A 25314-nucleotide genomic window follows, 5' to 3' on the forward strand; every position below is an offset into this window, starting at 1 on the left:
GAATTACCTCTATTTCCCCTATTGGGCCCCGCCCATTTGTCCCCTTTGGGGTCAGAGTCACCATTTATGCAAAATCTGTTCCCCTTCCCCAAGGAAGTTTCAGACCAAATTGGGTTCAAATCCATTCATAACTTTATGACTATAGTAGCGATTTAAAGGAATTACCTCTATTTCCCCTATTGGGCCCCGCCCATTTGTTCCCTTTGGGGTCAGAGTCACCATTTATGCAAAATCTGTTCCCCTTCCCCCAAGGACGTTTCTGACCAAATTGGGTTCAAATCCATTCATGACTTAATAACTAGTAGCGATTTAAAGGAATTACCTCTATTTCCCCTATTGGGCCCCACCCCTTTGGCCCCTCAGGGGTCAGAGTCACCATTTATGCAAAATTTATTCCCCTTCTGCCAAGGATGTTTCTGGCCAAATTGGGTTCAAATCCATTCATAAATTTATGACTAGTAGCGATTTAAAGGAATTACCTCTTTTTTCCCTATTGGGCCCCGCCCCTTTGGCCCCTCGGGAGTCAGAATCACCATTTATGCAAAATCTGTTCCCCTTCCCCCAAGGATGTTTCTAACTAAATTGGGTTCAAATCCATTCATAACATTTTGACTAGTAGAGATTTAAAGGAATTACCTCTATTTCCCCTATTGGGCCCCGCCCCTTTGGCCCCTCGGGAGTCAGAGTCACCATTTATGCAAAATCTGTTTCCCTTCTGCCAAGGATGTTTCTGGCCAAATTTGGTCAAAATCCAATAAGGCCTTTTTGACTAGTAGCGATTTGAAGCAAATGTTGACGGACGGACGACGGACGGACGGACGGACGGACGACGGACGCTGCGCCATGACATAAGCTCACCGGACCTTCCGTCCAGGTGAGCTAAAAATTACTTGAGCGCCTGACATCTGAATATCTTTCCTTTTCTAAATAATTGAAAATAGGCAAACACTGGGTTTTTAATTTGACGTTAAAGTTCTGCAAATGAAAAAATTAAAGTATTTAAGATATTCATTTTTGACTTTTCAATGTAGCTACATTTTTATCATAATTATGTATTAGTATCACTCTCAAACAAGTAATCGCTGCCTAGCGACCTTGACAAATCCTGTATGTACTTTTTACCTATATATAGGAGTCTACTTTACTGTGACAATTCACCTCAGAGGTATCCTGCTGAGAATCAAATGAGATACACAACACTTCATGTGAAAGCCAGTTCATTAGACTGCGTGAAGTTTGTTAGGTATATATAAAAAGCTGACATAACAAATCCTCAATTGCCCCATATGGTCCTGCATTTCATTGTTAATAATTTATTTCAATTATAGCACAGTAAGAGTCTGGTAGAACTGACAAAAGCAATTATCAAATAACTCTAGCTAGTGATCTTTTGAATTTTTGTGTACAAAAAATACCTGTCTAAGATGTTTCTCAGATGTCAGACAGGAACATTTGCAGTCTGGATCTTTGAAACCACAAGAAATACATCTAAAATACTTCAATAAAGTCAAATATTAATTGGAGTGCAAGCTATATTATATGATGTCCCTAATTGGCACTTGCCTTTCCATATATATATACCTCAGTATTCAGGGAAAGTCTGACTCATACGTGTCATTGTGCAGTTAGGACATTCATCAATGTACCAGTAATTATTTCCTGGGTGTAAAAGTTCTTTACAAAATTTCATGAGATCAATTACATAACTATTATATAAATACTTGATAAATATTTTTCATTTTTTTTTATTAAAAACAAAAAGTGAATCTCGTTTACCTGCCGTTTTTATTTTTTCAAGTCAAGGAAAAAATTGAATTCCGTACCAGGCAACACATGACTCAAAATTGCGGTCAGTTATATTTAAAGAATATTTCTGACAGGTTCAGATGGCTTTATATTTGGTGTGGAACGACCCCGTGGACAATATGTGTGGCTTCCGAGTAAAATTGTTACAATACGTTCTATAAGGGCCAGCCATTACACCGTCTCTTTTGAAAAACCTTTTTTTGACATATTCATCAACACAACATTGTAGTGTTATGTATCACAGAACACGGTCTATACAGAAAGGCCACATTTGAAACCAGATACCCCGGTCTGAGACAAGTCTAGATCTACACACTTTTGACAAAACTTGATCAGAATTTGAGATAGTGATTTCAAAAGAGGGACAATTACGATTGGAATTGAGAGTGTCTGTAGACCGAGGAAGCCATTGAGCGTTAATATTCCCCGGTATAAAAACTACCTTGACTAATGTAAACCCATCTCTTCATTGAAACTCACACAAAGTAAACCAAAGGTAGTTTTGCATTGAAGTATTTGTTCGAGACGAAAGTACTTATGTATAGAAATAGAGGTATCAGTGTTCTAGATGAACAATTTACATGCAAGCCGTCCCTGTAATGACAAGTTATGGATACCACGCTTGTGGAACTAATATTCCAGTGGAAGGCAACTCCAGTAACTTTTACCCAAGGATATAATTACTTCTCAGCTCATGATCAAAAATACACATTGTCATTTTGGTCGGCTCCATTTCTCACAATTTTTTACAACTTGGATTTTTTTAACTGGGGTTTATATCCGAGCTATGTTTACCTGAACAAATATGAACGACTCAAACTTTTAAAATTCATATATAATTGGTATATATTACAACTTCCTACTTCTCTTGTAAAATATATTCAGCCATTTTGGATTGACCCAGCTTTGCCTCTAACCGTACATATAGGTGTAGAGGTGTTTTTGCATTCTGGGACAAAGTTCCTGGTGTACAATAAGATAGTTATCACCTGTACTCAATATGAAAAACAAACAACTTTCTCTGGATCAAAATACATGGATAATGAACACATATTGATGCAGTGTCCTTTATAAACACTGTACAAAACCATTAGCTATGAACTGAAGGCCACATTACACTGGCCCAGATCTATAAGCAGACAAGAAGATCCATTATTTACAGGTGAATGATTATATAGCATTACTAGATGTAAGACATGTTCGTATGACAGTCTTTATTGAAAAGGATGATTTTACAAAATCGGGACAAATATGCTTTTTTCCTTTTAATAATGTCTTTTCCAAGAAGTCTTTTTTTATCTGAAGTGCAATTAAATGATGATGAAAAAAAACAAAAATATCTTACAAGATTTAGATCCACAGACATTTAGACACTTAAGGCAGTATTTTAGAATTGTATGATATGGCTGTACCTGGCACATAATATACATTGTATACATCTAGAGGAACTTTTAAATGAATTCCACAAAATACTTTTGGCAATAACTCAGTAATCTATCAATAATTCTCTTCAACATACCAATATCTGGTTGCAGCCTCAATGAAACACAGTGTCACCTAACCTATATTTTGACCTTGGCAACAAAATTTAAACCTCTGAAATATGTCTTTCGGAATAACATGATTAAACATTCACATTTTTTACTTGACAGTTTCTTAATTTTTTACACAACTGTGTACACACAGACCTTGCCTGATGAAGTGGTACGGGAAGGCTATAGTGTTGATTAGCAAACTTGGGAGGTAAGTAGATTTAAAATGCACCATTGTTTGTCATGAAATACGACATACAAGGGAAAATGAAACTTTATTTACCATGTTGAGGGAAATTTAAGTCTACAACGTATGACCGAATATCTGATCAAGTATGGTGACCTTTGAACTCGGCCAACAGCTATCAAAAGCTAATCGCAGAAATGCAGTATTTTGTGACACAATATATTTCACAAATTACTACATGATCTTAGACATGCTTCAACTGGAAACTGTGTTAATACTAGGCTACCATAAACTTCCTTGTAGCTATTTAAAGTGAAATTCTTTGTTTCAAATTTGAATTTTTTAATAGATTATATCTCAGTTTGAGTTGTACAGGTGTTGAAACACTCACCTTGAGAGTTTGTTATAAGGACTTGAACTGTTAATAAATGTTTACCATGTATCGTGCCCATTACCGTATTAATTTGGTATAACCATATATTATCAAAGGGAACATTATATGAAGCCACTTGGGGGTCAAAATGATACATTTATAACATTCTGCTTTCCCGTGCTGTTAATTTTTTTGTCCTGGTGAATTAAGCATTCATTATTTACCCCCAGGGAAATAAATGTAAATTCAACTTATATATACAGTATACCATTAATATAGGTATATGCTTATTTAACATCTAATATGTACATAAATCAGGTGAGTAGTTTTTAATTTCATCTTGAATTATATAAGTCAATCTTAATTTATATACAATATGTGTATACAATGTATATCAACATGAAAAATTTCCTCTGATGGATTTTAGCAATAATTATTGATGTTTAACAAGAACATAACTTATGATCAATATTTTCCTGTCGCATGTTAATTGTTTTTGAAACACCTGTATGCTTAAGGGAAAATATGAAAGTAAGAAAAAGCAACCATAAAACATTTACATGTTCATTTTTACTTACCAATGACATGATATATTAAGCCCTTTCTAAGTGTCTATACACATTGACTAATTACAATTCTAATATATGCTGTTAACGTGCCCTTGTCAAGCGATAAAATCCTGAGGTAATACAGGCCAATGCCAATAGTATACCTTTGATTAACTTTTATGTCTGCGGAATTCTAAAACAGAAATTGAATTTTATCACAGCTAGTTTTCACACAACCATTTCAATTCCTTGAATCCCCCAGACATTTTCCATCGGATCTTAGTAAAAAGGTTCAAAATTTTACTGAAATACTCAAGTGTTACATTAAGACTGGGAATAATTTTTTAAGAAGCTTAAAAAGATCAAATAAAACAGATAATTAATTAGTATCGTTGGAGAAGTCAGTGACTATAAAAACTTTCCTTTCCATTAAATTTGAGGATATGATGTTATCCAGACGAGGAGGTGTGAAGGTACAGAATGACACATGCATTAGGAACAAGCCCACACTGTGTCAGTAATATCCATATAACCATCAAAGCCTCCATCATGTTTATTCAAACAGATACATATCTCGCCTTTAATATATACTCATCCCCTAACGCAGCATTACATCAAAGGATTGAACACACTTATAAATATATATAAATACCAAACCATGCATGCATGACCTTTGACCTCTATAGGGCTAGTATGTACATCATGCATGGTTGTAACTTTATATAACAAAACTTGCTGCATGTCTGTGTGGGTGCATTATGTCAGCATCTGTAGCTTTTGTTTAGATTTAAAGTGCGCATCAAAGCTTATTTCTGTACAGAGGTTGTATCTGATAGCCAAGGTCAAGAAACTCTTGGTGTAAAAACCTACAAATATTAACATAGGCATTAAAAACAGAAAAGGAAACTGGATCGACAGGAAAACACCTGGTGCCTAATGTACCTCATTTCACAGATCTGACAACCATTTCTAGCTGTATTGGCATGTAGGTAATGATTCGTTCTAGATCTTGTACCTGTATATACTCCGATATATAGATCAATACTATATACACTATCCAGGGAGTGGCATTTAGGTACAATTATAATAATCTATAAGTCAGACCAATATACTGGTCCATGGCTCGGGAGAGATTATTTTAACTGTTAATTAGACAGGATGACAAAATACACTGAACTTAAAAAGAACCGGAATAACAACATTACAATACATATAGCAGGATGTCATTTGAAAACTCAGGTGTCAGATTAGACAGGGTACAAAAATACTCAGTGGGCAGTTGAACAGGTTGTCAGAATTTTCATGTCTGATTACACAGGATATCAGAAAACTCATTTTCAGATTATACAGGATATCAGAATAATGAGGGGTCAGATTATACAGGATATCAGAATACTTAGGGGTCAGATTACACAGGATATCAGAATGAGGGGTCAGATTACACAGGATGTCAGAAAAACCAGGGGTCAAATTATACAGGATATCAGAATAATGAGAGGTCAGATTATACAGGATATCAGAATACTTAGGGGTCAGAACACTAAAATTAACCAGGATGTCAGGAAACTCATATGGGATGTTTCACATTGCAATACACTGTACATGTAACTATGCAAAAATTTGATAGAAGGTTCAACCAAATATACCATTATATAAAAGCATGCATGTATGTACATTAGATGTTCACAAACTTGAGGAGACCATGCAGTGACTAGCCTAACACAATCAATACAATACCCTCTGTGTGTTCTACACATACCCACAATATTACGCCTTCATTGAGAATCTTATCCACTAGACCCAGACAAGGCCACCATCTGAGGCAGCTCAATTAGACATAAAACCTGTCTTTTTAATGTGCGACATGCAAAACAAGCTCCATCAATGTAATGCTCACCAGAAGCCCAAGTAATTTGGTGAATCATTTTCTCTATGTACGGGTTTGGCCATAAAAACGACAATTTAAAACAGGAATCTTAGGCTAAAAGCTCTTTAACCATTGAAGACTACACAAAGCCTAATCTGTAGACTGGTCTTCCAGGATATTGTCCAAAGGTAATGGTGGTCAGACCGGATGGAACTATGGCCTTGGTGATTGATACGTCACAGTTAGGGTAAGTTTACACAGGCCAGTGTGATGGGGTTGAAGAAAAGAGTACACTTGATCAAGATCATGACAAGCTCTGATGGAACCAAGATTCCAGCCAATGGTGACATACAGTGGCATATGGATAGATAAATCAGAGCATAAGGGATGGACACAGTGTACAGTAGTGGTCATTGCCATTCTGTCTGTCAGGGAGGACCTGTAAGTGGACCTAATGGTCAATAGTTAGCCTGTCAATCACTTCCTTGCACCTGATGGTGGTCAAACATTGTGGTCCCCAGACTAATAGTCCCCAGACTAATGCTGTACACATAATGCTTCTTGTCATGTTCATCTGCATGTTATTTTCCAAGAAACATGTCCATTATTTGAGGTTGCCTCTTGTCTGATGGCTGTTTAAACCCCGAGGGTCTTCGGTCACCACTGGTCATCCATGCGGTCACTTGTCTTGAGATAATTGTGTAAAGTGGACAACAGCCACTGAGCTTGTATGGATTTGATCACATTAAGCCTGATGAAAACTATCAGAATTTACATCAGCTGTGAAATTGACCAAACGCCAGAAAATGTACTGTACATACCGTAATAAGATTAGATCAGGCAAAATAATTCGATATGCTGAAAAGTCACCATGCCAAATCTCGAAAATGTTTGCTTTTTTTAAAGAATGCCTTAAATTCTAAATGTTGACGCATAAACTTTTGTTTATAAATATGGATAACATAGATATCAATATGGAAGTACGAATACCTTTGTTAACAATACAGTCAAATGATATCTTTAAAAGATAGGACTACTTTTATGATTAATGACCAATCTGCAATGCTAAGACAAAAACTGTTATGTTATGGAAATATTGATTGATATTTTTCTTTTAAATTTTTGACATCAAAATACCACATAGCTTCATTATCAATCACAAACATATGGTAACTTGAAAAACAAGAAAACCTAAAAAAAACTTGCCTCTCAATGAAGTTTGCTTATGACATAAAACTGAGCAATAAAAGTTCTTTAAAAAAAAAAGATTCTTTTTTACATTCATGTGTCACAGCTGATGAATTCTATTTTAACTCATTTCTACAGACCAAAAGGATTAATGCGATCATCGTGCATGATCAGATTCTGCCTAGACTGGACCATAAAATTTTGCTTACATGACAGTTTTTTTATTATGTAAACATAAAAAAACAACGCTTAGATTTTCTTTCAACAGAATTTCAAGATTGAGTAAAGGCAGCACTGCCTTTTAGATAAAAAGATAATGAAAAAAAATTATAAAGATACTGACAAAACCCTGTAACCATGTGCTGGTACTGCTTTTTTTGTAAAGGGAGGGCAAAGTTACAACAGCTACTAGAGGTTTTCCACCTTGTGAAATGCACAAGGCATGATGGGTAATAAAACGCAATGGATGGAAAACTTCCGATATTAGTCTAATTCAAACTGAAATAATTGATACTAAACGCCAAGCAACATCAGCTTGGCACCAAGCAACCCTGTTTGATTTGTGGCACACTTCAAACAGAGGAGGTACAAATCTGAGGGAGGGGCTTTGTGGAGAGTTGTAATGATAGCACCAAGAAACTCTGTCTGACCTGTAACATGTTATTTCCGAGCCATAATTCGGCTCCCTTTTATGGCTCCCTTTCTTCTTGCCTCCAGTGTCTTCAGAGACTCCCACTACACCAGATTTGTAATTCCAGATGCATCATTCTCAGATCTCTAACTATATAAAGACAACATGAAAGGAAATTCTATCTTTGTCATTTTTTTCCTAAATGTTCCCCCTACGTTTCATTCTCTGCCTTAGGGTGACGAGAAATCACAAGAGACAAGCTTTTTTATGTCCGCCTACCATCATGTTTTTCACCAATTTCCAGCATCAATGCCAGTAGTAAATTACGAACTAAGGATTCTATACCTCAATGAGGTTCCCAAGGCAACCCTTGTGGCTAATACTACAAACACCAATCTGACTCTGATGGTTTATTACAAACTCCATGACGACCGTGATGGGCACATATTAAAGGGGATATAAAACGTCTTAGTTTAGACATCACATTAAACTACAAGTTTAATGGCCATTATGAGATATTTTAAAATGATTTAAACATATTACAAATTACATTACACTTACAAACCCTCCAAGTTTAATGACATGGGAATCTTAAATATATACATCTAGATCATATATACATATGTAGGTAATGAAGATGTGTAATTTACACAACATTTTCCGATATGGTATTCAACACATGAATCCAATTTTCTCAAGGTTTATGTACAACATCTAAATCACTTTTGAATGAGATCTCAGAAAGATCTATATACATTTAAACACTGGCTGTAGGTACTTGTATCCATGTACTTGTCATATAATTTTGTTTGCCTTTCCTACTTATAAAATATTAACATCAACGACTGATATTTTCAGGTAATAATGAAACCCTCCGATGTGATGCATGCCACATACTGATATCCAGCTTGTGAAGCCGATTCTCAATTGAAATAATTCAATTCATATTATCTTCTACAGAAATATATCTTAAAACTAATTTACATGCCACAATATTTCATACATATTTCTATAGACCATACTAATAAAAGTTAGTTACAAGTATCATTATTATCTATCAGACGTGTCTATATATAAATTCCGATATGAAGCCATGTGTAACTGATGTGATAGTTAGGACCAGAATCCAGTACATTTGTGTAACGAAGCTTTCCAATCAGAGTTTATTACCCTCCACTTTTATCTCCTAAAGTGCATGTATCATCGGGATGACCATTAGTCAATTAACAACTACTGTATATGGACCAATGATGGACTAGAGAGAGTCTATCATTGATAATTAACCTAATCAATTTAGGGTGGTAATTTTCTGAGGATATCAACACCAGTTCATAGTTCACAAATGCTGGTATGTGGGATAAAATCGGGCATTAGAGGCTTAATGGGATAAACTCCTCACACACAGGGTGGACATAGCATTAAATTTTCAGTACTATAATATCTAATGGTACGTGTCTGGACTGGAATAAGTGACTACTGTGACTATGTAGTGGGCTGACAATAGTTCACATAGGGCTGTATATTTAAAGGACTCCTATGAGCCAACCATGCAGATGTACACATTCAATTGTCGGGAAATATGTCTGAAATAAAGGCCGTTAACCTATATATAGCTAATCACCATTACATCTGTCACGCATAGCTAACTACAATTATGTTGATTTTATATGTTACATATTCTACATATAGTAACCGACACAGAAACTATCCCATTATAATTTGTATACATTGAGTCTAGTTTTATAAACTTTCTTATTTTTCTTACCGGTAATCGTTTTTAGATTTCTGTGATGTATCTTGTACAAAATAGAGTTTTTGTTAAATACACTACATGTAAAGTACACCTTTTAAATTGTATTATAGTTGAAAATTGTAAATTTAACTTCTTTAACATAACACATTTTAATCAAGTATGCTAATTGGCAATATGGTATGGAAATTACTCGACATTTCAGCTGTTTCCTTGCCACCCAGGAGACCCAAAAGAAAATTGGAATGGTCAGCTAATGCATTGGATTTAGTGGTCAGCTGCTGGGAGTAATTACATTCAGATGGTCAAGGGAATTTGGCCATAATGTTAATGTGGTTGGTCAGGTAATTTGTCTAACCAAACACCTCACATGTGAAAACATATGATGTATGGGTCAAAACTGACCATGGGTCATCACTCCAGTCACTGGACTGAAGGGTACCAGTACTATCAACAGAATTGTGATACATTATCAGTAGTACATTGCTGAAATACTTTTGGTTTCTCACAGTTTTTGACTTTTCGATACATTTAATTTCAATTCTAGCCCCTACAGTACATGCTATGACACAGTACTATGTAGTATTTCTAGACTTTCCCAATAAGTACTGTAGCTGCATTTGGCCTATATTTTTCCAATGTGATAAATTTACTCCAAGGAGGAGAAAATCTTAAGCTTTCTAACCTTGGCCCTGGTAGAGCCAGCTATCTGTGTATGAATACAGAGCATCAGTATGTAGTGGGACTACACGAACTGTCAGTATCTCGTGTACACCCTGTAGATGAACGTATCATGTACTCATGGCCGGCAAATGTGCATCTGGGAATTACAAAAAGCCACATAAAGTCACACAACCAGGACGTAACCCGTCACAAAGAATCATAAATGTTCCCCCTACGCCTGTGTCTAACAAACAATCGTGCACAAGATTGGGAAACACCGGATCCCTCGTACCAGAAATACCTGCTAAATAGTCGTGATCGGTGATTTGACAGCAGAGATGCAGAGCGCGTAATATTAGAAAGTGCAAAGAATCCCAGCGTTATAATAATGTAAACAATCTGACTTTCTCCTTACTACGGCTGACAGGTGTTGCCGTGGAGAAACCCCTACCTGTCCATAATCATCTCACAATGATCGCTACCTTGCGGCTTTGTATGCATAACTACAGTGTCATCGCATCAAACAAAGGGCTTATTTCATTTCCCAGTAATACTGAACAAACAAAAACAACCTGTTACTACCTACATCTGATGTGCCTTGTATCTCTTACCGGAGATTATTGATAAAGCTAAACTGGGCAGTTATAGAGTTTACCTTGCATGCAAATTACTGGAAATCCTCAGGCATGGGATATATATGCTAGCTGTGTTTTTGGTGGATTTATGTTTTATTTAAAGTGCACAACCTATCACAAAACACATATATCCAAAGTTCTCCTTGTGTGCATAACTGTTTTATTACATGTGGCGACTGGGAAACTTGTTCTAACGAATGTAAAAATGTATTCCAACATGTCATTCATCATTTTGTTTTGTCCTTTCACATGGCTCATTTATTTCATGCATAGATCCCAGACATCACCTATCTGTCTTAACTTATTCACATATATATGGAATTAGGATTTTTTTGTGTGCATACGCTAATACATTACCATTATGTAAAGGTTAAAAATGATATAGTTCTACCGCATGCCACACTATCATTAGGGAACTAGTGATGTTCTGCTCCAAGTCTAACAGCTTATAACAAAATTTCCGCACAATTTACAGAGGAAAGTTAAAATCTGCATACAACTCCCATTTATCATTATGGATGGATGGACCACATCTGCCTTTTTTCTAGTCTTTCATACCCCTGCAGGGAAAATCAATCCCAATTTGAGAGAAAGTATTTCCCTGGAGACCAAGAGAGGTCAGAGAAAAAAGGGTTGGGTTAACATCGCCACTTCAGGATTATAAAATGTTATGATATTGGCCAAGTTAGACCGAAGTGTAAAGAGCCATTTATCAGACAGCCCAGCGGCTTCCTATAACATGCAGGGTCTCTCAATAAGAAGATCAAAATACAAGGAAAATGTGTGATGAGCACATTAAATAGACTTAGCTCCATTGTTTATCATTTTCAGTTACTGTGGATTATCACCATTATTTCACAAAATTTGGTTTCTGATATCTTAAATTCACAATAAATAAACGTTTCTTTTCTCTCAAAAATATCTAAAACAGTAACTTTGTATATTTAAATGAAAAATTGAATTTTGTAAAAAAAAAAATAATGCATATGTTACTTGTTTGCATTAAAAAAAATGTTTCATCCAAAAAGAAATTTTTCAAATGTTTGAATGATGAATAATCATGATGAGCAATATGGTAATTCCAATGTTATATTGAATAAAGACAGATTTCTCATCAACCTCCTATATACTACAGTAATTAACGTACAAGATCAGAGTATTCAATGTGAATGTCTTTCTTTGTCAAATTCTTGGGCATAAAACCATTTAAAAGCTGTATTTATAGTCATAGAATTGATTCTTTCCTGCTGAGCTGGACAAAAATGCAAAAGAGGGGTTGTAAAATTGGATAAATTTATTGGAAATATGTCTGACCATCGAAATTCTTAGCCTCCATTTCATCAATGGTCAAGTTTTATGTTCGGTAAATTGATTGTTTCCTGCTGGGCTGGACATAAACACTGGTTGTCCAAGCAAAGCCAACCGACCATTAATAACTAAATGCCTCGCTGATCAAATACTGCACACACAGGAATTCAATATACAACTTTCATTTTTTACTCTTCGGGTGTCAAATTGTAATAAAAGGAAAAGTCATAACTATAAGGATTATAATTAAGACCTTGCAGAACCTGCCAAATGCTTGTCTATTTCTAGCCCGGCTTCAATGACCACTGCCAACACCTTTTATTTTCCTCGTTTTCATCTGCAATTTTTATGTTGTCATAAAATGACGATTAAATCCTCCTTCGTCCAGTGGCCACTATCACCGGAGGTCAGGTATTCATCTCAGTGTTTCAGAAGTATTAACTGACCTTCTGACACAAAGGCACATCACCTGGACCATCCTTACAAATCATTGGTTACCACGGCTACTGACTTCAAAATACAGAAAAATCTCAAGATGTTACCAGTCTATTTATCATACGCGAAGACAAGTTTGTGATTCGGACATCAAACTCTTTAACCACTTGATGCCCTGTTAAAAGTATGAAACTTTATATTTTGAATTGAATTTTTTCAGCTGTTACCAAAGAACTTGCAAATAAAAGATAATTTTACATCAAAAACAGCAAGAGAGTTAAATGATTTAGGGAAAAGCACCTGAAACTAAAAGGAAATGTCAGAGAAAATCTTCATTTAGCATACACTCTAGAGACCATTGCACAGTTTGGGGTTCATCATGTCAAATTAGCTGCACTTCAAATTTCAGCAGCACAGAATTGAAACTTATACCAACTGGTACACTTTTAATCCATCTTCATTGTATCTTACATTTATAGTTCATTAATCTTCTGAAAATTAACATAATTTTCACATCCTGATTCTTCATGCACTTCTGATCACTTTACCGCAAATTGTGACTGAAGAATATGATGTTTATGTGAAAAATTTTCTTCAGAGAAAATGTACAGGTGTAAAGATATATGCAACGAATATACTAATTATAAGAAACAGTCAGTCATTGGATGGAGATACATATAAAAAGGAATCATTTGATAAAATAAATATCTTAAACAATGACATATATAGAACAATAACTATTCTTAATCACTGTTTAACAATCCATTTCTCGTTCAGTATTCAAATAAAAGACACAAGAGGAAAATACTCGGTAAAAACAACATTTTTAAACTAATCAACTGAACAATTACTCCCATTTTAAAACAAATGCTGTGCATGCCAGAAGAAATTACAGATGTTTCTTCAGGGATCCATCAATATAACTGTGAACATAATTATTGCTTCTGAAAATAGTTTTTGTTAGAAACCAGATCTCCCATGGTTAGAAATCACTACAACATTTATCTCCATTGTCAGTTTAAGTCTGCTCTAATGAGGCCACATCATGCAAGGTCCCTTTCCTGTTTCTGGTTCATCTCCTAACTATGTCAGAATCGATAGTGAATTGGACAGGCTTTTCAGAATGGTTCATTTAAATAAATCTTATTAAAATTCTCATTATAACAAAGAATTTAAGTTCAAGTGTCATTCCAAATAAGGTGACGTTAGGTATGATTGCTCAAAAATTAAATTTCAATTATTTCCCTAAATTTTAGATTGATCAATACAGATAATTTTTTTCAATTATACACTTAATATACCACAATCCTCTAATTTCAAAATAAAGTTTAGAAATATTAGAAGAATGTCAGTGCTGGATGTCAGAAACAGTCATTGTCCTTTGACTAGATATAATCTGTTGATGTCTGTTTTTTATCGTAAACATTGATTATCAAAAAGGAGAAACATTCAAATAAAGTTTGACTTGATCACCTTAGGACATACAGGTGTAAAAACATCTGACCCTTTCACCTGAATATAACGAGATAGTACATGTATACCTGTATACATCAGAAATAACAATATATATTCATAGGCAAGGCATCTGCTATAGTTACTTTGCCTCATGGCTAAAAGATAAAATCTACACGATTGTCCTGCTCCAACTACAATCGATGCCTGACTCAGTATACATATGGCCGAAACCTAACCAGGAATTTGCAAGGCAAGTCTGGTGATTCATTGTCCATGCATGAACATCAATGGACTTTTGGAAACACAGAATAATTTATAATATATTTGGATAAATTCATTATTAATACATCACTCCAAAACCCTTTACAGTTCAAAACACCATTAAAATTTGTCCTCTGGGAAATCTATCTGACAAGTTGTTTCAAGCTCTGGCAATACACTATTTTCCACTCAACAGGTTATAGCTTACTGTAAATTCAATAAGTATATATAATTTTATACACTATGTACAGTTCTAGAAGTTTTCAATATAATTTGATTGATGAACTCTGAAAATTTTCTTTTGTAGTAATTTGATATTTCTCTAGATCACCCATCACTGCCCTCCATATAGTCCACTGAATCCGACACATTCTTGAGGATATAAAATTATTTATGACAAAAGGTTATTCTCTGATACAATTTCCTGGACAACTTGAAACCCTAACATAATTACTGTGACCAAGAATACCTCAACAATTTTCAATTAGCTCCGTTATCGAAACTGATATCTCTCATATTTTTACACTGATGTCGCCTTCCGTAAAATTAAACATGGCTACCCGAAGGATACCTAATCACAAAGGTATCGTTGATGTACAGTGATACCACACAACCTGCGTGACATTGTAAACTTTGAGGGTTGGCCATCGTCCCTCCTGTCTGTACTCAAGAATGTCCACATCAAACAATGCGTCATAAAAGTACATGATTATTTAGTAAATTTAGCGTAAGGCGGCCATTGTTGTTGAGGCCTGTGTACTTATTTACCTCCGAAAGTTCCACATAATCCCCGCTCAAACATGTTACCTCTCATTGCATAACAAGCAATTACGCCAAAGCAAACTTCAGTGGAAAATGAACAATACATGGGATTTAGGTACCAAACAGCATGATTTAGTCTTTCTAAATATTTTCTTTATTTTACAAATTAGTTCTCTCACGCTCTCTCATACACAGATTAATCTCTATATGGGAATGAATATTTGATTCTGTCTATAAATATGTGAAATCTGAAAAAAGACCCAATAGCATAAATGTTATCCTTGAAAAATCAACAACTTGAAATTGTGATGATAAAAAAGTCAAGAAAGAAGTTAGTTCATCTTGATAAATGTTCAATGACTAAGTTGGTAACTTGCCAAGGAGATTAGGAAAGATACCCTAATGACCAATACTGGCCCATGTCCAGTTCAGAAACCATTGTCCAGAGCCTCAGACCTCCTGGTCAATCTTAACCTTGTAATCTTTCATGAAAACATCAATTGAGGATGTCTTTTAACACAAAAGTTGAGAAACTGCCCCTGGGTAATGTGTTATGTACTGGGAATGAAATATAAAGAGCTGCTTATGTAGATGTTTGTCTCCCTTTCAGGCCCTGAAAGGCATAAAAACTTATGTCAACAAGGTCATTGAAGAAGGGGTTTTGTCAGCCAAGCAAACATCCCTGAGAAATGCCAACTGGACCTGTAGGTCATTTAAACCGAGTAAACATTTCAGTATGAACTACCAAACTGATGCCACTTTTGGACAAAATGTTTTTTTCTTTTTGAAACCGAATTTTTTTTTAGTATTGAAAATTAACAGCTTTTGAAAATACAAGTAAACATCTGTTGCTTTAAAAGCAAACAAAAAAACCCAAAGCAATTCTTATCGATGATCATAACCACTATATATTCACTATTTTAACAAAACCTTTTGAGATAAGTCGTAAAAAATCTATACAAAACTGGCTGTAAATGGATTTAGTACTGCTGCCAATCCTACGACACATACCACCCAGTCCTAGTATTTGGGTATAATCTTTCACCTTTCAGGTACGACCACGAGTTGACACCAGTGCAAAATTGTCTCGTCAATGTAAAACAATATACTACCTTATATAAATCAGACTTGGTCTAGGATTTCTCTTTAACGTAATTCACTCATGCAATCGTCGCATTAAAGATACCAGGGTGGGTGAATTTCCTCTCATACGATCGCGTCATTCATCAATTTTTTGTCCATGAAACTTCTACACCTGAATACCTATATTGTTATGATCAAGTTTAACACATATATAATATTCAACATATCATTTTCCTTTTGATAGATACGTGTAATTGTAATTATGTAATGAAAATATGTTTGATGTTTTTAAATAATCTATATAATTTTTGAATTTTTCTACAAAAATATAATATCTATTTACTCTAAAGTACATGTGATTTTAAATATGATTTTAATACCTTCTCAATGGGATATGACCGAGTCTAAACAATAATCACTTCATCGATAGAGATACGTACTTTGAGTTATCTTAAAAACGTTTTTATTTTTTACTCTAGCAGTAGCATATATGTTACACACTTATGACACAGGTATATAAAATTGTGTATCTCGGTCCCTACGTTAGATAAACCATTATCAGTAAACGTACCATGTCCAAGGAAATATTGAGTCGATACCTGTCCCAAATATACAAGATATAAATTTACTGCAGTGCAGTGTGTGTGTGGCTCAATAAATAGTTCATAAGTACCGTCCAAACTCTTTATTTCCAGATCATAAATGACCACTTATGACCCAACGTCTACCAAGTTCCTGTCACCTTCGCTGAATTATCAGCAATTTTACTTGTCCAAATAAAGCCTCCCCCAGGTCATAAACTAATCCAAAGGGTCCGAATGATCAATAATTTGTTGATCAGTTTTATCACCTGTTAAATAGATACCTGGCTTCACCTACCTGGATTGATCGACCCCTGGGGAGTATACAGAAAATATTTATCATTTTATTCCATGGGATAAACAAAAGAATGCAGATAATGATACGGTTTGAATTTATTCAGACAAAGAGCGCCGAAGAGGACAGTTTAGACTATTGTAACAATCTTTGCACCTGTACGTTTATCTTGATAAATTCGTCAGGAGGACAGGTATTATGACTGGACATCCTCATGTTTTATTATACATTTTTGTTATTTGTCCCAACCCCACAAAAAGGTATTTCCTTGTCGTTGTTGACAAAACAACTAGATTTCCTGCCCTAGTACCAACTGACCCTAACTTAAATTTCTTCTGTGTAATATTTTTATTGAAAAACAACAGAACTTGAATATCATGTTTTATGGCCATGTCACTGCATATCATACAAAACAGTGACATGTTTTCTATTTGATGTGGATGTATATAACCGGAGAAATATCAAAGTTAAGTACCACAAAGGCGCATGAACAAACCATGATGAATGGATCACTTCAACATGCAGACTTGATGATCATCATATGAGCAGCCATGAAAATAAATCAAAGTTGAAAATTACATAATTTTGACATTTTTCAGGCAATTTTATTTAAAAAGTCTACATATTTCAAATGTTTTCCCTTGTGCAGTTTTTAATAAAAATCGCAAAGAATTAATGCTTGAATTTTTCTTTAGCATGGTACTTATATTTTACAAATCATTAACTTTCATTGGTTTTCTTGCCAGTATTGTCCAATGTCAACATTTAAGCTTTTAGCTATTATTATTATTATTTTTTAAATTACCTGAAGTTTATTCAAAGAGATAATTCTAATGAAGGTAGCAAAAACTAAGATTGTTTTCTTTTGAAATATACTGTTGAAGTGTAAATAATTACCTACCTAAAATTTCCAATAAATCAATGTGTGATTGAATATGTTTTAAATAATCTAACCCTCATAATTTTACAATATTGCTTATAAATACCCAAACTTTTAATTTGAAAACATTACATGGGAAAATTTTCAGACAAACTTAAAACTTGAGGTTGATTAATCCTCTTTAGCCTTCTCCATTGTTACGAGAAGGGTTATTGGCATGTGTGGTAGTGTTCCTGGAGATTCAGGTTAGAAGCCAGCTGATCCCAGTCAACCCCCACCGGCTAGCTCACTACATAACCAGCTGTGAAAATCATGTCCGATCTAGGTCATTCTCAAAACATTGATTTTAACTCAATTGAAATCCAGGTGAATTTAGGCTACACACATTTTTCATTTTCTTATCAAAAGATTTTATCAGATGAAATATTTCAGATCAGTGAATAAATTGCTCCATTACCAAAATATTTCAAAATTTCCCTGTATATAACTAGCCTGATCACCTTTTTTCAACAAGACAAATTTATTCTTTATATATATTAATTGGAAAAACATGTATGAAAAAAAAAATCAAGTTAATTATTGACCCAATTTCTAATAAAATAACTTGGTTATTAAAATGATGACACATAGTACAGATTAAGAAGGATTATAACATTAAAAGTTCAGAAATAAAATCAGATTAAAACTGTAGTTCATTTTTAAATGCCACTAAGTAGTTTGGGATATGTTATTTTCTCTGTTCACAGTCCAGTATTAGCTAATATCACTACCCCATCTGCCAGTGTTTATGTATTTATCAAATTCAAACTCTATGAGTGCAATAAGAAATATAATTTCAATTTTTTGTGTGTAATTTGTTATCGCCAAAGACTTAAACAGAAATAAAGGTCCACATGTTATCAAAATTTATTGGGCAAAACTCAATACATATTTGTTTTCAGCATTAGAGTCGATGATTCAAAAATGAAACATGATGTTTAATGGACACAAAACATACGACTGTTTATCAATATATCTAAATTAAGGGGATAAAGTTGTTCATTACATGAAATACTTAAATAATACTTCAAGTTAAATATATGGTTATCCGGTTATATTTTGCAAAACACATTCCGAGAAGATATTTTTTCTCACAAAGCTAGTACAGAATTTGAACAATGAATTTTATCATGACCAATTATCTTTAAAAACTTTGCTTCCGGCCTCTTTAGAAATTAGTTGGAACAAAAATGTGAAGGCTAATTTTCCTTTGTCACACAAAGATATCTAAAATCACGTTTTGTTTGCTGTATAGTGTCTTACAATGCCTGACTGACTTCACACGGAACACATTGGTTAATTCTGAGGAGGAAAGTCATCACATAAACTCTCCTTTTATGCGTTTCTTTGTCCTATTACCAAACCTCTTTTGGAGTTTAAAAAATAGTAAAAATATCAATTCAAAAATAAAGTTCCCCCGGATTGAACCTCACACTTGTTTTTTAAAAATAATTTCCCAACTTGTATATGCCTGCAGACAAGTATCTTATATAAGGCGACTGTGTGATGTTTTAGGCCGAGACAATTTACTTTATAATGAAGAGAAGGTTTGTAAAGAGGCTTTTGAAAATATAACCAACTCAACTCAATTGGCCATAAACCCTTTTCCACTCTGATCTTGTGTTAGGAAACTTTATGTAGTAATGTTTCTGCTTGTTGGTTCCTGTACAATGGCAGCCATTTGTTGAGGGTGTAATTTACGAACAACATTTAATGTCGCAATACAATATACACTACAAACAGATTTCCAGTCAGCCTGTATTGAAGCCGACCAACATTTTATAAACTTCGGAACAGGAGGAAATTACCTGTACATGCCACATTACTTCTGGTCTGCTAACGTTCACCTGAATGGATTTTGAAAGAATATTTTCTTTTCAGAAAATGATGAATATAGTTCAATTGTATCCATTCTTGAAGGTTTTCTGAAAGGGTACAATTCATTAGGTCATTGCAATTTGGCTTCTATGTTCTCTCCAGAAAACCTCTAAAAATATGAATACAAAAAGAAGGAGCAAGCAAAATTTGTCTGTTTTCTTGTTGCTGATGTATATTTTGGTTTTGTTTACTTACCGTGAGAATACAACTGCCAACTTGAACATTTTCTGGCACTATTTGTTGGTAGTAGGTATGGGCAAACTGTGGCTGCATGTCGTTTACATCAAGGACGGTAATTTTGAGAGTTGCACTTCCTGTTCGGGGTGGCGTTCCTGAATCTGTTGCGGTAATAATAATCCACGGATTAGGGTTTTCTTCGCAGTCGATAGTATCCCGAGCTCGAACAACAACAATACCTAACGAGGGGTCAATTTCGAACCAGTTTGAATTGTTGATATGCGACTTAATTCCATATGTAATTTTACTATTTACGCCAGTATCCTGATCAGAGGCTTGAACCTGTATAACAGAAGAGCCTTCTTGAGCCTGTTCTTGCACAGAAGCTTCGTAAACACTTTGCGTAAACTGTGGGGCATGATCATTTATATCATCAATCCAAAGAGTGAAGGATTTTGCAGCTTGAAGTGGTGGCGATCCACCATCTACTGCAAGAATTGTTATATTGAAATTTGGATGAATTTCTCGGTCAAGTCCAGATTTTACATAAAGGATGAAGGTAACATTATTGCTCGTTTCCAATCCAAAATATGGTTCAGCACCTTGTAAAGTGACGGTAATGTTGGAATAATACACTGCAGGATTGTCAGGATCACTGACTGAAATTCTCGCGACAGGGGTACCCACACTGGAATTTTCTGGAATATGTCCTGCTGTTGTGTCATTGGAAAGAAACAATAGATTCACATTTGCAGGTTGTTCGTTAATGTCTATGACAATAATTTCTACGGATGTTGTATCTCTCAAAGGTTGTGAAGCATTGTCAGAGGCAATGACAGAAAGCTGGAAGGCAGGGGTTTTCTCATAATCCAAAGGTTTGCTTATACGAATAATACCAGTTGCAGGTTCAACACTGAAATGCCTGTCCGGATCTTTTTGATAATCCATAGTATATGTTATACGGGCATTTTCCATGGAATCCTGGTCTGTTGCCGAAACTTTGAGGACGCTTTTACCGACTGGTTGGTCTTCTCTTACCTGTGCACTGTAACGACTCAAATCAAACTTGGGTGGGTTGTCGTTTGCGTCTAAAATTGGAATTTGTATCATGACGCTCCCAGTTTTCTGACCTCCGTCCACAACACTTATCACTAATGCATAATTTGAAATGTTTTCAAAATCTAGTAGCTTTTTGATTACAAGATCCAGATATAAAAATGGTTTTGACAACTGTCCTTTTAATTCGAAATTTCCGTTTTCATTACCAGAAGTAATTGCATATGAAACAATGCCATTATCACCTGTGTCATCATCAATAGCACTTCCTATATGTATTGAAGATCCTGTGTTGGCACTTTCTGAAAGTTCAATTCTTTTGCTGACATTGAATCTTGGGTAGTTGTCGTTGATATCCCGAACATTAACCTGTGCTTGAATGAGACTTTCTGTTATTAATGACATGACAACAAAATTGTACACAGATTTTGTTTCTCGATCCAAAACTGCGGCTGTTGTAATAATTCCAGTGGTTTTATCAATGGTTAATCCTGAACTATCTCCACTTGGCATAAGTACATATGGAGGTCCGAAATCGTCGGTAAGTCCCTCACCCAAGCGGCCAACATATGAATTTTCAGGTTCCTCTTCATTAATCACAAAAGTCTGTGTTGTTTCAGTGAGTTCAGCAACACATATCGCAGGTAGCAACATAAATAGGAAAAATTTTAGCAGGTTCAGTTTCCTCCCCATTATGGAAGCCATTCTTTAAAAAGTTCTGGGTTTTCAACTTTTCAGTAATATCAAATAACTGACTTGCAAGTCATAATTAGTCACAGAAATAATTACCAGTAATGATTAACCTAATCAGAAATATTGGTAATTTTTAATGTTAAAATTTTAAGTCTCAACAAAATTTAAACCTTTTAAATTAAAAATAAGAAATCAGTTGGTGAAATTATTCTGTTCGTGCCAATTAACTCGGTTTTCGAAGGTTCGGTCTAAGGCAGGTGCCCCGTGTTCTAAACAGTTCACGTGTTGAATATTGTTTATAACTCATTTGAAACACAACATGAATTAATTAATAGTGACTTTAGTCTAGTTCTCACCGTTTGTGTCGGGGTAACACCAAACAAAACAGTAAATTCATCCATGTCTCATAACTGCAAACAACTCCTTTGCCTGACTTGTACACAAACACACCTGAGGAGTTTGTGTATAGTACACAACCGCACGAGAGATTAAGCGGTGTACATTTTTTACCGTTTTTCTTCGTAAAAAGTCATTTTCACAATGGAAATGGTACCAGTCCTCTTCTTCACTTTGAAATATATCCCCACACTACATTTTCTTCGATATTTCAAGTCATGTCTTCTTAGTAAACACAAATATCCGAGAGACTTAATACATGCCTACCGTTCCACTGTGAGGCAGTCGCCAAGTTAGCTAAATCAACTATACTGGGAACAGACAGTGCGCATGTCTCGTTTCCGACAAAAAAATCGCTACCTGGAATCCCCTTCTAACATTTCGTTGATTATAGCATTTCACAAACAGCACTTTTAAGTTAAACACAGCATAATTTATCGGTTATTGCAGAAACAGTTGTTAATGAACTTTACTGGACTTATTCACAGATACAATGTAAGAAATCGGAAATGAAACGCCTACCTAAGTGTAAGAGTCTGTAGTAATCACGTGACATGTACATACAGGTGAAATACAAACATGTGTCAAAATGATTTTCGTCTGCACAAAGGCTCCTACCGTATACAATGAGCTATCTATATGAAATTCGTTTCAGAGAACTTGACAACAAGAAGCAATTAATCTATAAATCACAATGACATCACGTTTGCGTTAATTAAAATACGGAATATCACATAAATCGATTTCTTCCTGTGATCGTTTTATACACAGAGGCCTGAATTTAACCATATAGGCTTTCATTAGAAAGGATTAAACGCAAAATGGAGAATAAAAAGAAACATTAGTTTTTGAAAGTGTAACATACCTTACTCTTAGCAGGGATAACAGTTTTGAAGATAAATGAAAATCATCTATTTCAGCGTTCCTGATTTTAGTTGTTTTTTTTTTTAAAGATTATCCTGATAGTTATGCATGTCAAAACATACGAATACAAAATACTGATACACGTACCTGAAACATGTATGTTACGTTAACGAAGACAATAGAAATCGGTATATTTTTTTTTAAAATTATGACTGACATTATGACATTTTTTTTAAATATATCTTTTCAGTGTTTATAGACAGAAAGGGGTTGAGAGGTGGGTCAATGATCAAATATCTAAACATCCCTGGCTAATATGTATCTAGTCAAACTACAGCAGGCTATGATCTAGTTAAGTGGATCCCTGGTCACCAGCGGATAAGGGCGTGAATTTAACTGTTTATTACAACTCTACACAAAAGAATGTATCTACTACCTGTGTAACATCTCCAGGTAACTAACACAGAATACCTGCCCGACAGGTAAGGTGCGAAACTAACCAGCGGTATGGGCCCCCGGAATCATTCAGGAATTTTATCGATAAGCTCAAATGGTTTGTCACTGCATAAAACTCACAAAGCCGTGTCAATATCCACGACGTGTATTGATATCTCAACGATGACAGGAGTAACTAACATCTGAAATTGACATCTGTAATTATGTCTGTGTGTGTTTCAATGTGTCGTTACCACTGTCAATATCACGCAATAAAAAGCCACATTGATCATTGTATCTATGTTAAGGTAAACTGATTAGAATTGAAGTAGATATTTTAGTGAATTAACTGTTGGTGTAAATCACAACTGATGTATCGTTCAATTAAGAAAAAATAATTTCATTGATCGCCTGCTATAAATAAAAACGCCTTAAATGCATATTTCTAATCTGTTAAATTGAATATATATCACATTTATCATTAATCAAAATTGTTATATATTCAAGAGTTAATGATAAATAGATCGAACTTTCACAATAAAATTTGCCTTGGAAATCATTGAGATATAATTATGTAGACTTATGTTCAACCAATTTCTTTTTTTACTTATTTTGTTTTATTTATTTATTTTTGCAAATCATAAAATTCTTGTTGAAATGGTATTTTCATCATTGAGATGAACGTATTTTCTTGCAAGTGTACATATACTCATAATTGGAATAGACACGCGTTGGAAACTCATTATTAAAACATATGTTTCAAATCTCGTTAGAGGTAAAATTGTCTGTAGTTCTATGATAACGATATCTATGTGATAACACTAGTTGTTGTTATTTTCTTAACTCTGACTGAAAAAAATGTCTTCTGCGCCAATATGTCTAGTTTATAAGAAGAAATACACCATTTTCAATGTTACACTTCCGTTAATGTCTTTGACAAACCACATCAATTATATGGACGAGTTTGTGAAATCTTTGATTATAATTTCCAACAGAGCAAGTGATTTGTAGCCCGCTCATTTTAATTGAATTCATCATGGGGTCCCATATCAAAGCATAGCGAGCTAATAACCTTGTATCTTAGCGTGTCCCTCCTTCATATGTTAATTCTCAAACTTTCTATTCTGTAGATTCCACAAGCAGCAGAAACACAGGAACTTGGTAATTTGTATCGGTAATATATATCGGAAGCATGTTGTACCAAGTCCCTGTGTGACACTCAAAAAATCAGATATATAACCTCCACTGCAATTTTTTTAGTATGAATCTCACAACTTTCACAAAAGTTATTATTGCGGTTTTGAGGTAAACGATATAAACATTTTATCATTGTACTAAAAGAATATAGAGCCTACTAATTAGAGTAGATGGTTTATCGCTCGCTATATCAGAAAGCTTTTTATAATTTTATTATAAATTCGGATATTTTGCCGGACTATTTAAATTTACCATTAAACCATAACTGAACTCATGTCTATAATGAAATATTTGAATTTCTATTTCATTATTGTCAGACAATGGACACTGTTTTATTTA

General features: G+C 34.6%; 1 protein-coding gene across 1 annotated transcript in view; it reads right to left on the minus strand.

Annotated features, from left to right (window-relative positions):
* LOC117329521 (protein dachsous-like) overlaps window positions 1-22873 on the minus strand; it is an 85937-nt gene extending 63064 nt beyond the window's left edge. Inside the window, exon 1 of the mRNA XM_033887503.1 lies at window positions 20353-22873. Coding sequence (XP_033743394.1) covers window positions 20353-22095 — 1743 coding nt within the window. The 5' untranslated portion in view covers window positions 22096-22873. The remainder of the gene's footprint in view (window positions 1-20352) is intronic.
* Window positions 22874-25314: the final 2441 nt, after the last annotated feature.

This window comes from Pecten maximus, chromosome 6 (assembly GCF_902652985.1).
Source record: "Pecten maximus chromosome 6, xPecMax1.1, whole genome shotgun sequence".
In the NCBI taxonomy this organism is placed as follows: Eukaryota; Metazoa; Mollusca; class Bivalvia; order Pectinida; family Pectinidae; genus Pecten; species Pecten maximus.